Source organism: Bombina bombina, chromosome 3 (genome assembly GCF_027579735.1).
Source record: "Bombina bombina isolate aBomBom1 chromosome 3, aBomBom1.pri, whole genome shotgun sequence".
Taxonomy (NCBI): Eukaryota; Metazoa; Chordata; class Amphibia; order Anura; family Bombinatoridae; genus Bombina; species Bombina bombina.
The window spans coordinates 996,682,680-996,697,469 of record NC_069501.1 but is presented as its reverse complement, the minus strand read 5'-3'; the positions used below and the strand labels follow the sequence as shown (position 1 = coordinate 996,697,469).

General features: G+C 38.0%; 1 protein-coding gene across 1 annotated transcript in view; it reads left to right on the top strand.

Moving 5' to 3' along the window:
* Positions 1-9,602, top strand: part of MIP (major intrinsic protein of lens fiber) — an 81,670-nt gene extending 72,068 nt beyond the window's left edge. Inside the window, exon 4 of the mRNA XM_053704975.1 lies at positions 7,966-9,602. Coding sequence (XP_053560950.1) covers positions 7,966-8,151 — 186 coding nt within the window. The 3' untranslated portion in view covers positions 8,152-9,602. The remainder of the gene's footprint in view (positions 1-7,965) is intronic.
* The last annotated feature ends 5,188 nt before the right edge of the window (positions 9,603-14,790 follow it).

The window sequence follows — 14,790 nt, the reverse complement described above, 5'->3', positions numbered from 1 at the left end:
TTGAAAATTGGTCGTGGATGGGTATTCCAGCATGACAATGACCTAAAACACATGAAGGCAACAAAGGAGTGGCTCAAGAAGAAGCACATTAAGGTCCTGGAGTGGCCTATCCAGTCTCCAGAACTTAATCCCATAGAAAATCTATGGAGGTAGCTGAAGGTTCGAGTTGACAAACGTCAACCTCGAAACCTTAATGATCTGCAAAGAGGAGTGGGAGAAAATCCCTCCTGAGATGTGTGCAAACCGGGTGGCCAACTACAAGAAACGTCTGACCTCTGTGTTTGCCAACAAGGGTTTTGCCACTCATTAAAATGCAAATCAATTGATAACTTTTTGAAATGTGTTTTTCTGGATTTTTTGTTGTTATTTTTTGTTGTTATTCTGTCTCTCACTGTTCAAATAAGCCTACCATTAAAATTATAGACTGATCATTTCTTTGTCAGTGGGCAAACAAACAAAATCAGCAGGGGATCAAATAATTTTTTCCCTCACTGTATCTACCATAAAGTATTTATTCTTTAAAAATAGATATACAAATTACTGACACACAAAATATATTTGGGGTTAAAGGTTCAGAGCCAGATTACAAGTGGCACTCTAACAGTTATGTGCAAGCGAATAGAGGTTTATCACGGCTATTTGCATGCATCGGATGTAGTGTTTGTATTACAAGTTGAAAGTAAATCGCTATCACTTGATCGCAATTAAAGTTAGCATGCATTGGTACAGCGTGCACTCAGAGCTCTGGTTAACTGTTTTGCAAAACAAAAAAGTGTCACAAAAACATAAAAAATACATTACAAAGTACAGTTACACTCATAATAACACTATCTAATAAAAATTATTTTAAAAAAATCACACACACACACACATTTGCATTGGAGCCCTTTGCATTTAAAGGGACAGTCTAGTCAAAATTAAACTTTCATGATTCGGATAGGGCATGCAATTTTAAACAACTTTCCAATTTACTTCTATTATCTAATTTGCTCAATTCTTTAGATATCCTTTGTTGAAGAAATAGCAATGCACATGTGTGAGCCAATCACACAAGGCCTCTATGTGCAGCAACCAATCAGCAGCTACTGAGCATATCTAGATATGCTTTTCAGCAAGTGATATCAAGAGAATGAAGCAAATTAGATAATAGAAGTAAATTAGAAAGTTGTTTAAAATGACATGCTCTTTCTAAATCATGAAAGAAAAAAATTGGGTTTCATGTCCCTTTAAGTAGATGAAAACATGTAAAAACATATTTATGCAATATTCATATTTAATAAAGTCTTATACTGTGTATTTACTGTAAATATTTGACATTACAATGTTCTGCACATAGCAGAATATGTTCCATGTATTTTTAAATAGATATTCATAGCAGTGGCGTCACTAGGTTTGGTGTCACCCGGTGCGGTAAGTTATGGTGTCACCCCCCCCCCCAGAAAGCAGACACACACAAAAACACAGGCACACACACATACAAACACTCAGACACACTTAAAAACATACTCAGATGCACACACAAACACTCGGAAACACACTCAGACACACACACACACACACACAAAGACACTGAGACACACACACACACAAAAACTCAGACACACACTTACAAAATATGTAAACTGCACTGCATTAATTATAAAGCGCATGCCTAGAGCTGCTCCCTGGCTCAGCAGAGCATCAAATGAAAGATTAACAGAGCACTCTAAAATAAATCACTGAAGAAAAGGTTTAGGCGCGCAAACTATGAAAATTCTGCTCTCTGACTCTGTTCCAAGTCTGTCAGTGCACAGCCCCGGGCCGCGTGCCTACCGCTTCTTATAGCCAATCACCTCTGCAGTCTGCCCACCCCCAGACCCCCGCCCGCCCTCCTACCTGTTCAGTGTGCACTTAGTGTACCGTAACCGTAATGGTCTGGTGGGCATCATACGTGGCTCCTTCACTTTAAAGACAGTGTCAAACAGTCATGCGGTCAGGTGCCAGGCATCCCCTCATGATTTGCCAGTTCCCGTTTAGAGAGACAGCACAGCAGTGAGTGACTCCACTGCTCCACATGTCACTGAGCAGTGAGCACAGGTAGGCAGGCAGGTTTAGGCTAGCAGCGCAACTTTGCAAGCCCCACGGCATGCCCACAACATTCATAGAGAAATTGGGCAGGGGAGAAGCAAAGTACAAACAAGCAAAAGCAGCCGGGAAAACTATGTTGAAATTGCAGCACTGGCTCAAGGGGCAAAAAAATTGTGTGTCTACAACTTCCCCAGTCCCACCAATGTTCACAAATGCCAGCCCCTCTAATTAAAAAAATTAGGGTGCGGCCCGCCTAACCCCCCCCCCCCTAGTGACGCCACTGATTCATAGAATATATGCATAGATATATATTGTACCAAAATACCATCACATACATACATACATATATATATATATATTAGGGATGGGCGAATGTGTAAATGTCCGAATTCGAATGTTAGAACGAATGTTATTACCGAAATTCGAATTATATATCCGAATGTTGATAAGAACAAATAGTCTTAAAAATTCTATAATCGAATGCTATTTACAGTTTTCGAATGTCACTTTCGAATTCGAATGTTTATAATTATATCGAATGTCCACATTCGAAATTTCGAATTTAACATTCTATTTAACAAATACTATTCAGAAGTTCAATAGTTCATGTGGTAGAGAGGGAATCTAGTAAATTGATACATAATAGATACAAATATATATTTTCGAATGTTTCTATATAGAATATTGCATAATTCGAATATTACATTTAAACAAAGCATTAGAAATACTATTACAAACATATAAATTCAAATTTTTCGAATTAGAATATTGCATAATTCGAATATTGAAATTCGAAACCGAACATTCGAAAATCGAATGTTAGAATGTTATGTAAACATTCGAAATTCGATTCGAACGCACGTGTTAAAATTCGTTTCATTTTTCGAATGTTGCGAAACATTTGCCCATCCCTAATATATATATATATATAAAATGTCCTAGATAGTGCACTCCCACTCACCTTGAAATCTATTACCAGGGTGCAGAAAATATACACAAAATAAATCCAATTGTCTGTAATATGTAGTGGCTAAGTTACTGACAAGTGAATATAATGTCAGTTTTGTAGCTGGGTCTGTGAAACCAGAGTGATACCTTTAACCACCTGGATGTTAACAACCAGCAGCAAGTTAATCAAGTGAGACACTCCCTCAAAGTATGGTTCATGTGAGGAGTTCTTAGATAAATATAAATATTAACTTAATGCACAGAGAAGAGCTTACAGGCACTTCAGCAGCCTCTCCTGTACATAGTGGATTAGTGGCAAAAAAGAAACAGAGTACAACTTGTTCAAAAAGGTGAGTTCATAAGCGTACTTCTGATTCAAGAGAAAAGTAGGTCACAATTGTATATTCAAGTGCAGCGGAGGTGTTAACAAAGTTACAGGTGAGTAACTACAGGATAGATACTTGCGTAAGATAGATACAGTCCAAGAATTAAGTTACAATACTTGCGGTTCAGTGTAAGATCAGGACGCTGAGGTTTGAGTCAGTAGCTGTAGTGGAAAAGGATCCGGAACTACTTTTGACGTAGTGACTCACGATGTTACGATGGGTTCCGGTACAGGAGAAAGAGAGCGGCAACAGATAGGAAAATCCCCAATACAAATAACAGCTGTTTAGAAATCCTGAGAGAGCGCGCCGGTTAGTAGTATCTGTTCAAGGGAACTGAAGGCTGCTGTAAAATAGCACAGGAGAGCTCATAGGAGCTTGAGTTGCAACGGCAACGAGTGACTTGATTGAGGTGTAGCATACGTGGAGTACTTGAAACAAGATTCAGCACAAAATAATCAAGCAAAGGTGTGCTGAGGAAGTGAGGTTTTATAGGCAGGTAGAAAGGAAGTGGAATGTCTTAAAAGGATATTACATCTCTGGATTTAAAAACAGCAACCTTTATTCTTTGACATTTCGGGGCATTCACCCCAAAACTTCACAGAATACAGGTTGCTGTGTTTAAATCCAGAGAGTGCGACGACTGGATTTCTTTTATATATATTATTGGTGAGTCAGTCAGTCCAGTTATTTTACTTACTAGTGGCAGACTATACACATTTCTCTTCACTTTTCGTGCAAGCTTACCTTTGGTTTGTTCATTTGTTCTACTGTTTCCTCCATACATATGTATGTATATATGTATCTTCTATGCATATATGTATATGCATATGTACATTTAGGTAATTTCAGTTATGTCCAACTAATCTATATTCATATATATTTTCCATATTTTCTAACACAGAGGTTTCCGACAAATAGCTTACCCCTTGCTAAGGTTGTACGAGCATTAGTACTTAGGTCCCTAACGTTCTGTGTTATAATAATTTGGACATTAATAATTCATCTTTAAGCTTTTAAAGTCTTCTTTAAAGGGACAGTAAACCTTAAAAATAATGTTATATAATTCTGCACATAGTGCAGAATTATATAACATTATTTAAGTGCTATATTTATAAAAGCCTTTTTTCCCTTTTAATATTTTAAAAATATGGCGCTTTTACAGACCCGCTCTCTGCTGAGCGGGTCTGTTTTTTTTAGTCAGCACATCGGGCCAGCTGTATAGTCAAAGCCCGGCCCAACCGCGCCATAAGACTAAGTGCAGCTCGCTCCTGCTCTGTCTGACAGCAGGAGCGAGCTTCACTTAATGTCAGAGTGAGAATTTTGTGTTTATTCCTAGAGGCAAGAGGAAGCCAGTGAAGGGATTGGCAGAGAGGTGCAGCAGATGAAGAGCAACGTGTAAGGAAGATGAGTCTGGCAGAGGCATTCATTATGGATTGTAAAGGAGCTAGGCGGCAGGCGGGGAGACCAGAGAGGACAGAGTTGCAGTAATCGTGGCGGATGAGAGAGTGGATTAAAATCTTAGTTGTGTCTTGTGTAAGGAAGTGTCTAATTTTAGAGATGTTTTTAAGGTGGAAGCGGCAGGAGTGTAAGAAAGATCCGAGTCAAATGTGACCCCGAGACATCAGGCATGCGGGGTAGGGGTAATGATGGTAATGGGGGTGGAGATTTTGGAAGGAAGAAGGGGGGAAAATGAGGAGCTCAGTTTTGGAGAGATTTAGTTTGAGGTAGTGAGAGGACATCCAGGAAGAGATGTGAGAAAGACAGTTAGTGACACGGGAAGGAGATAGGTCTGGTGCAGAGAAGTAGATTTGGGTGTCTTCGGCATACAAATGATATTGGAAATCATGGGACTTTATTAGGGAACCTAGTGATGACGTGTAGATTGAGAAGAGAAGGGGACCGAGGACAGAGCCTTGCGGTACTACGACAGAAAGTGGTGATGGGGCAGAGGAGGCCCCAGAGAAGGATACACTAAAGGTACGGTTTGATAGGTAGGAAGAGAGCCACAAGAGGTCTGTGTCACAGATGCCGAAGGATTGGAGGGTTTGGAGCAAAAGAGGGTGGTCAACAGTGTCAAAGGCTGTGGACAGATCAAGGAGGATAAGCAGAGAGAAGTGGCCTTTTGATTTTGCTGTAAGTAGGTTATTGGTAACCTTAACAATTGCTGTCTCTGTGGAGTGATGGGGACGAAAACCAGATTGCAGTAGGTCAAGAAGGGAGTTTAACGTAAGGAAATGGTATAGGCATGCATATACTAGTTTTTCAAGAAGCTTTGAGGCAAGAGGGAGGAGGGAAATAGGGCGGTAGTTGAATGGGGAGGTATGATCAAGGGAAGGTTTTTTGAGGATAGGTGTGACCAGTGCAGGTTTCAGCGATGAGGGAAATATACCGGTGCTAAGGGAGAGGTTGAAAATGTGTGTTAGTATAGGGGTAAAGGTAGCAGAGAGGGAGAGGAGTAGTTGTGAGGGGATAGGGTCAAGGTGACAGGTAGTGAGGTGAGAGAGCAGTATAAGTGCCGAAACTTCTTCCTCAGTAACAGGGGAGAATGAGCTAAGTTTAAGGTTATGTGGGTTGTTTTTGATTGAGAGCATTTGAGGGGGTGAGAGAATAGAATTATGTTGAGAGCTGATTTCATTTCTGATGGAGTCGATTTTGTTATTGAATTGGCTGGCAAAGTCTTGAGCTGACAGAGAAGTTGTATTAGGAGGTGGGGGAGGGCGGAGGATAGTATTGAAAGTGGAGAACAGACGTTTTGGGTTTGAAGAAAGATTAGAGATAAGAGTAGAGAAGTAGTGTTGCTTATGGAGATTAAGGGCAGAATAATAGGAGTTCAAGATGAATTTGTAATGAAAAAAATCCGCTGAACTCCGAGATTTTCTCCAGTGCCGCTCAGCAGTACGGGAACATCTGCGTAGGTACTGTGTCAGAGGAGTATGCCAGGGCTGAGGATGAGTGTATGATTTCTGTATGATGCATGATTAAGAGACCACGGTCTCTAAACGTCGCTTACCTGTTCTTTGTATGCTTTTAATATTTAAATAAAGAATATTTACATTCTTATCTTGTGCTGTGGAGCTTTGAATTTCTTGTATTGTGGGGCTGAAGGTCGCCAGCCAGTCCACTGTGCATCAGAGCCGAGGAGGGCATTACCCGGTGCTGGTCTCAACTTGCAGTGCTGTATGATTTCTGAGCTATGGTAAGAGGGGCGAGATTGTCAAGGACGGATGTAAGGGTGGAATTACAGTGGCAGATAGATTGTTCAGGGCAGGAAAAGGAGGAGAAGGATGAGAGGAGAGGTTAGAGGGAATTAGCAAGCTGTTGCTGATCTAATGACATAATGCTTCTGTGAAGTTTGGTGTGAGGAGTAGAAGGAGTGAGAGTTGTAGGGAGGGATGATATGTTGCAAGTAAGGAGATGGTGGTCAGAAAGAGGAAAGGGGGAGTTTGTGAAGTTTGAGAGAGTGCATCGATAGCTAAAGATCAGGTCAAAAGAGTGAGCGTCTTTGTGAGTGGGAAAATCAGTCCAATGTGACAGACCGAAAGAGGAAGTGAGTTGCATAAGTTGTTTTGCAGAGGAGACAGTGGGATTGTCAAGAGGGATGTTGAAGTCGCCAATAATGAGGGCAGGGGGTTCTGAGGAAAGGAAATAAGGTAGCCGGGCAGCCAAGTGATCTAGAAATTGAGTTGAGGAGCCAGGGGGTCGGTATATGACTGCAACACATATAGAAAGAGTAGAGAATAAGCGAATAATGTGGGTTTCGAATGAGGGAAATGTGAGGGAAGAGATGGGATGTATTTGTTGAAAGGTGCAACGAGAGGAAAGTAAAATACCTACACCACCTCCTTGTCTATTACCAGACCTAGGAGTGTGGCTGAAGTGGAGACTCCCATGTGACAGAGCAGCAGTGGATGCTGTGTCTAGGGGAGAGAGCCAGGGTTCTGTTAGGACCAGAAGGTTGAGGGAGTGGGAGATAAAGAGGTCATGTATAGAAGTGAGCTTGTTGCAAACAAAGCGAGAGTTCCAGAGTGCGCAAGTGAAAGGGGTAATGGCTTTTGATGCAATAGGATTGTGAGTAAGGTTTGCAGAGTGAAATACATTTATACTCTGACTAATAAATCTGTATCTTCAGTCACTGCAGCTCACACTCTGCAAACAGATGTGATCCTCTAAGTATATGTAATGTAGCTGTAGGTGTGTTTGTCACGTGACTAATGTGCCCCTGTAACATACGCTACAATATGGCAGCTTACATAGGAAGTCAAGCACTGGATCAATGCTGTGCTTCAAAACAATCTCCTTCAACAGTTTGGGGTAAGAGGAACATATAAAATAGACAGCAGTGATTATTTTTTTTATTATTAAGAAAAAGTGGGTTTTAGGGATTATTAGATTAGAAGACAGGTGTTTAGGGTCCCTTTAATAGTCAAATGTACACGGCAGAATAATTTATTCAGTTTGGTAAAAGCAAAATATAGTAATTTGCATCAGAACAAATTCATAATCTGAACCTTAGTGTCAATGAAATCTCTTAACTGAACCTACTCCTTTTAACTCTTACTTGTAGGTCTACTGGGTGGGCCCTATCATCGGAGGAGCACTTGGAGGCCTTGTGTATGACTTCATCCTTTTTCCCAGAATGAGAGGCCTTTCTGAGAGACTTTCAATTCTTAAAGGAGCCCGGCCTGCAGAGCCAGAGGGACAACAGGAAGCAACGGGCGAACCTATAGAGCTGAAAACACAGTCCCTATAAATAAGACCTTTTCACCCTTACATAGCAGCAAACTGACATTCACACACGCACACAATTTGGACATAGTTTAATATCCGTCATAGGGGTGTGTTGGGAGAGGGACTGGGTAATCTTTGAAAATTGTTTCTTTTCTTACAAGGTTGTGAGTAATGTGTTGAAAGAGGGACGGAAGGTACAGTTAATGTGCTTTCCTTTCTCCCTGACGCAGAGCTGGAGTTGTTGGGTATGGAAGGGTTTTAAGGGACTCAGAGCTGAGGGGAAATTTGAGGTTATATATTTTAAGGATATTTTCCAAAAGAAGTTAAGAATCTTCTCTGTCAATAAAGCGTAACAATTGAAAGGGCAATAGATGCTAACTCCAAAGTATATTGAAAAAAATGGTATCTAAATAATACAATATTATGATCACTTACAGTTCCTCCCCAAAACCTTCCAACCACCCTCCAAGCTTATTTTTTGAATCTGATGTAAATCTGAGACACACTATTTCTTTTTAATGAATTTCATCTTTTGGTGGTTTAAGGGCATGTTTTTTGTGTTTTTTTAAGAGGGTGGAGGGAAATGGGTAAACATCCTTTTATCATCCATTTGGCCCTATTAAGCTATTCTGTAGACATCCTGTAATAATGAAGGTGTTTTCCCCCCTTAATATATCTATTACCCTTTACTTTCTCTGTGTGGTACCGTTTGCTCTGTAATCTAAAAAACATAGAGTGTGGCTCTGGTTAGCGTATCCCCTTGCCACTTTTTCAGAACATTATAGACATTTGAGGTTAGGAGCAGAAAAACAGCTTAGCATCCCTGTTGACAGTTAGGACATTACTTGTGACAAAATTCCCAGCTATTGCTAGTAAGAGTTTCTCTTTAATCAGCATATTGCAGCTCAGACATGGGTATGTATCTCTCTGTGTAGGTGCCATAGATAATTGTTACTGCAACAAAGCACAAGACGTTTCCATATGCTGGGCAAGAACTTAAAGAGTAGAAGTGGACAAGAAGGAATCTTGAAAGGTCATTATTACCTGTTTAAATATAATTTAGGAAAACATTTAAAAAAATGACTGCTGATCATGAACTTGTATGCATATACCAATGTGCCAATGTGTGTGAAGACAAAAATTTATACTGAGAGCTGTAAAATTCTCATCAAAGTTAAAGAATATGCAAATCTATTCCATGATTTATATGAAATGTAAACATGCAATGGTTTCACATTATTCTTACATTTGATGATGAATAAGCATTTTGTGGCAAATTTATTGGCACTAAATTGGCTAAAAAGTATGGATTGTGAATATATGCAAACATTACAAAACTTAGGTTTATGATTTTTTTTTTTCATTCTTACATTTTAGTTATGTAAAGGGGCCTGTGAACAGAAATCATAATTTTGTAAATTAATAACATAGGCTTACAAATGAATATGTTAAATAAATAAATTTAAAAATAAACATGGGCAATGACTTCTAAATATACTATAGAGTTAAAAACATATACATAAGGTTTTGTTGTTTGAACATGAACAATTGTATCGGTTTAAGGCGTAAGACCTAAAATAATAATGAAATCATCTCTGCTCTTTAATATGCATGTTATTATTGACAAATTCTTATAGAAATGATGTGTCTAAACAATTAATATGACCACATTTTAGTAACATGAAAATCAAACAGGACTCCCTCATTTTATTTACTAAGGTCTGCATATTTTATGGGATTGTATTAAACATACTGGTGTGCTTGCTAATATCTAGTTCTAGTACATTTTGTACATAGGCTGGACAGCCAGGTGGTTCAAAATTGGAAGGTGCCAAAATTACAAATAAAATTGTAACTGTAAATGCATTACTAAGTTAAAACCTAAAGAAACAGTAAAGTCCAAATTAATCTTCATGGCTTAGGCAGAACATGCAAATTTAAACAACTTCCCAATTCACTACTATGATAAAATTTGCCTTGTTCTTAAAATGATTGCAAAGTTTAAGGAATTAGTGCCCAGTATCTCAAAATATATATATAAAAAAATAGGGGCACTTTAATTCATGAAACTTTACAAACATGCTTTAAAAAAAAAATTCCTTTGCGTTAAACAGACCGCCGATCCTCTGCCGCATCTCCTGTATTTTGTAGATCGATGACAAATCCGGCTTCCTCCAATCGTTGCATGCCCCCATTGGCGTCCAGCTCATCGGGCATGCAATGATTATAGGAAGCCGGATTAGTCATCAATATGCATAATACAGAAGGAGATGCGGGTGGAGGATTGGCGGTATCTTCATTGCAAAGAAATGGTATTTTAAAAAAAACATGTTTTGTAAAGTTTAATTCATTTAATTGCCCTTGTTTTTAAAGTATTTTTAGATAATAGGCGCTAATTCCTTAACGACCAGCGCCATACCCATATCATGCTGGTCGTTAAGCCCTTAAGGACAGCGCTACTGTCATGGGCCTCTCTCTGCCGCAATCTCGCTAAAAATAGCTAGATCACGCTATTTCTGCAATGATAAATGATTTATCGATGTGCGTCGGACCTGATCGCTACAGCGGATCATGTCTTTTCCGCACTTTCATAAATCGCCCCCTAGTCTGAACTGCCGGGATCTTAAGGGTTTACAGTCACTTTAATAGTAAACATAGGGAGGCCCATAGGAGCACAGGAACATGCACCCTATGACAAAAATGCTTACAACATTGTTTCTCTCAATGTTATACACTGTTGCAAAAACTGCTGCCATAGAAGACATGTGCACACTCCTGAGCACCTATAAGCTTACGTAGGTTTACGCTCTAACAAATTCAATTTGATAACAGAAGTTTAATGAAAGCTTTTTAAATTGCATGCTCTACCTAAACAATGAAAGTTTGTTTTTTTGACATAAGTGTCCTTTAATTCTGTTTTTAGGGATGTTGTTTTTCATTTATAAAACCAGGCTTACTTAATACCAATAATTACATATAGGCTGCTTTTGTGGCCTGTTGTACAAAAATGCATCCTGTTTTAAGCTGTATTCTGACATTCCCTTGACAGTGTAAGCTTGGACTAGAAAGGCACGGATAAAAAAATCTGTTTAATCTCAGTGAAACCGATAAAAAAAAAAGTAAAAAATGTCCATACAAAAACAACTTTGATCAAGCACAGCATTTTAAGTTTGATGACGTATATACAAGGCACAACATGCACGTTTGACCTTTGATACAAACGCAAGAGGAAGCCTATTTACAGGTTCAAAAAGCATACAGTGCATTTACAGTCGCAATAGTCTGGTGTTTCTCAATACTTTGCAGTGGAATAGCTAATTATAATGAATCTTATTTTGTTCATCTTATTTAGCTCTGTATTTATTTTATGATGGTCACTCAAGCATCGGATTATTTTAACATTGCATATTTGAGTGTCAAGGGGGTTACGTATTAATGAGAAGAGATTAATACACAAAAGTTACCCAAATAGAAAATAAAATAAAGAAGATACAATACTATAATTATAGAATAATTGTAAGTATGAAGTTTAATGTTAATTCCAAGATAAAAATTATTTGGTTCCATATAAATTAAAATATGTACATAAAGTTTAGTAAATCTATGCATTCTTCCATAGTAGTGTGGCATATTTGTTATAAACTGTATATTTATTAAGATTTAAGACTTTTTTCTAAGTTATTTTAATGGAGAATTAAAAATGCCAGAAGAAAATAATAATCAAACAAAAAAAAGGTAATAAAGTATATCCTACTGACTGATATTAGTATATAAGAGTGTGAGAAAATACACCAAAGTAGTGTGTTTAAGAATGTACATTAATAATATGAATATTATTTACCATTGTTCCCTGTGAATATATTCTGTAAATTTCCAGAATATGTAGGAATGCATATATATATGTATATATAAATAAATATATATACTGTGTATATATATATACTGTATATATATATATATATATATATATATATATATATATATATATATATATATATATATATATAAAATAGTACCCTATATATATTATTTATATTAATAATGTATCTTTTACTTTGAACGCTGTAAATTGACCCAGCGTTAAACAGAGGGATTCTGTCATTGTTCAGGCTAATAAATTATTGATTATTATTATTGGCCTTGGATCTCTATACTTCACAGTTCTCCAGCATTGCATATCATTGCATATCACTTATTATAAAAATAAGACCAATACATTTACAAAAAATGTACTTATCTCTAAGTAATAACAGACATGTCTAGGCCTGATTATATTACAGTGAAGATAAGGTTTTTTGGGTACATTTTGTTTTATCACATTCTGGGCTAGATTACGAGTGGATCGCTATTTATCTCTCCCGCTTGCGCGTTAAAGGGGCATTAAACCCCAAATTTTTATTTTGTGATTCAGACAGAGCATACCATTTTAGAAAAGTTTCCAATTTATTTCTATTATCAAATGTGTCTTGTTCCCATGATATTCTGTGTTGAAGAGATACCTAGGTAGGCATATGGAGCACTACATGGCAGGAAATAGTGCTTTTGCAAATGGATAACATTCTTGCAAAACTGCTGCCAAATAGTGCTCCAGAAATGGGCTGGCTCCATGTGTATGTCCCTGCATTTCAAAAAAAGATACCAAGAGAATGAAGTAAGCCTCCTGTTAGTGCCCCCAGGACTCTGTCAAGAAGAGGATCTGGTTAGCAAAAAATAAGTATTAACCCCTTAAAAAAAATAATTAAAGGAAGCGAATGAAAACTGACAATTTATTCATTTGCTATCGGTTTTTGTTTAATTTCAATTAATTAAAGTTAAATTCAGTGAATTTCTACTCAAAATGTCTGTAAAATGCCCATCATGAAAATGATACAAGGGTACCTTTGATAATATTTATGCTAAAACAGTTGTATTGTTTGATTGGATGCAAAACTGTTTATGGTAAAGGAACTGACTCCATGGGGCCGATTTATGAAGCAACCGATGCTGCTTCCGACCCACTCGGCTTCAGGTCCGCACCCTGGCCGCAAATCTGCAGGGGGCAGCATTGCACAAGCAGTTCACGAGAAATGCTTGTCTGCTCGCACTATAATAAATCGGCCCCCATTCTTAGCAGGGCATCAACTATGTTGTGATTTCTATGAAGTTGATCGGCAGGACAGATTATTGAAAGTATATTATGTCTTGATAAGTCAATAACTTTAATTTAAAAATATGGTGCAAATCCACTATATTCCACAGTGAGTAATGATGTAAATAAGAATATACTCGACTCATCACATACAGCAAAAAATGTTTACCTGAAGTTCAATCAGATGGATTTAGTGTCAACTGCATGACAACTGCATGGTTAAATCACTGTTATAATTTGCTTTAAAAGCACATAATTAAATTACTGTTTGGCCAATCAGATGGACTTTGTCAATATGTTAAAAGGATGGAAATATGAGATAGGTTACTTGTATATATACAGTATGTTGCAATAATTATACATCTATATAAAAGAAATGAAATCACAATAAGCCATTTTCACTGTTTATCTGCAGCACCTTTTTCATTATCAGTTTGATGAAAAAACAAGATTTATGCTTACCTGATAAATCTATTTCTTTCCGGATATGAAGACTCCACAACGTTATCAATTACTAGTTGGAATATCAGTCCTAGCCAGCAGGAGGAGGCAAAGAGCACCACCGCAAAGCTGTTAAGTGTCATTCCCTACCCACAATCCCCAGTCATTCGACCAAAGGAAAATGGAAACAAGGAATAACACAAGGTGTAGAGGTGCCTGAGTGTAGTCAAAAAATAACTGTCTTAAATTAAAGGGCGGGGTTGTGGACTCTCCATATTCGGAAAGAAATAGATTTATCAGGTAAGCATAAATCTTGTTTTCTTTCCTAAAAGATGGAGACTCCATGACGTCATCAATTACTAGTGGGAACCAATACCCAAGTTAGAGGACACAGATGACTAGGGAGGGATAACAAGACAGGCAGAGTTAAACCGAAGGAACCACTGCTTGAAGAACCTTTCTCCCAAAAGAAGCCTCAGTCGATGCAAAAGTATCAAATTTGGAAAATTTGGAAAAAGTATGCAGAGAGGACCAAGTTGCAGCCTTGCAAATCTGTTCCACAGAAGCTCAATTTTTGAAAGCCCAGGAAGATGAGACAGCCCTTGTGGAATGAGCCGTAATTCTCTCAGGAGGCTGCTAACCAGCAGTCTCATAAGCAAACCGTATAGTACTTCTCAACCATAGAAAAAGAGAAGTATCGGTCGCTTTCTGACCCTTACGCTTTCCAGAGAAACAAACAAACAGGGCAGAAGACTGGCGAAAGTCGTCTTTAGGTAGAATTTAAGATCACGCACAACATCCAAGTTGTGCAACAAACGTTCCTTATGAGAAGAAGGATTAGGATATAGAGAAGGCACAACAATTTCCTGATTAATATTTCTATCTGAAACCACATTAAGAAGAAAACCCAGTTTAGTAGGAAGAACAGCCTTATCAGCATGAAAAATAAGGTAAGGCGAATCGCACTGCAAAGTTATGAGACTCTCCGAGCAGAAGAGATAGCAATAAGAAACAAAACCTTCCAAGATAACAGCTTAATATCTATGGAATGCATTGGCTAAAATGGAGCCTGCTGCAAAACTCTAAGCACAA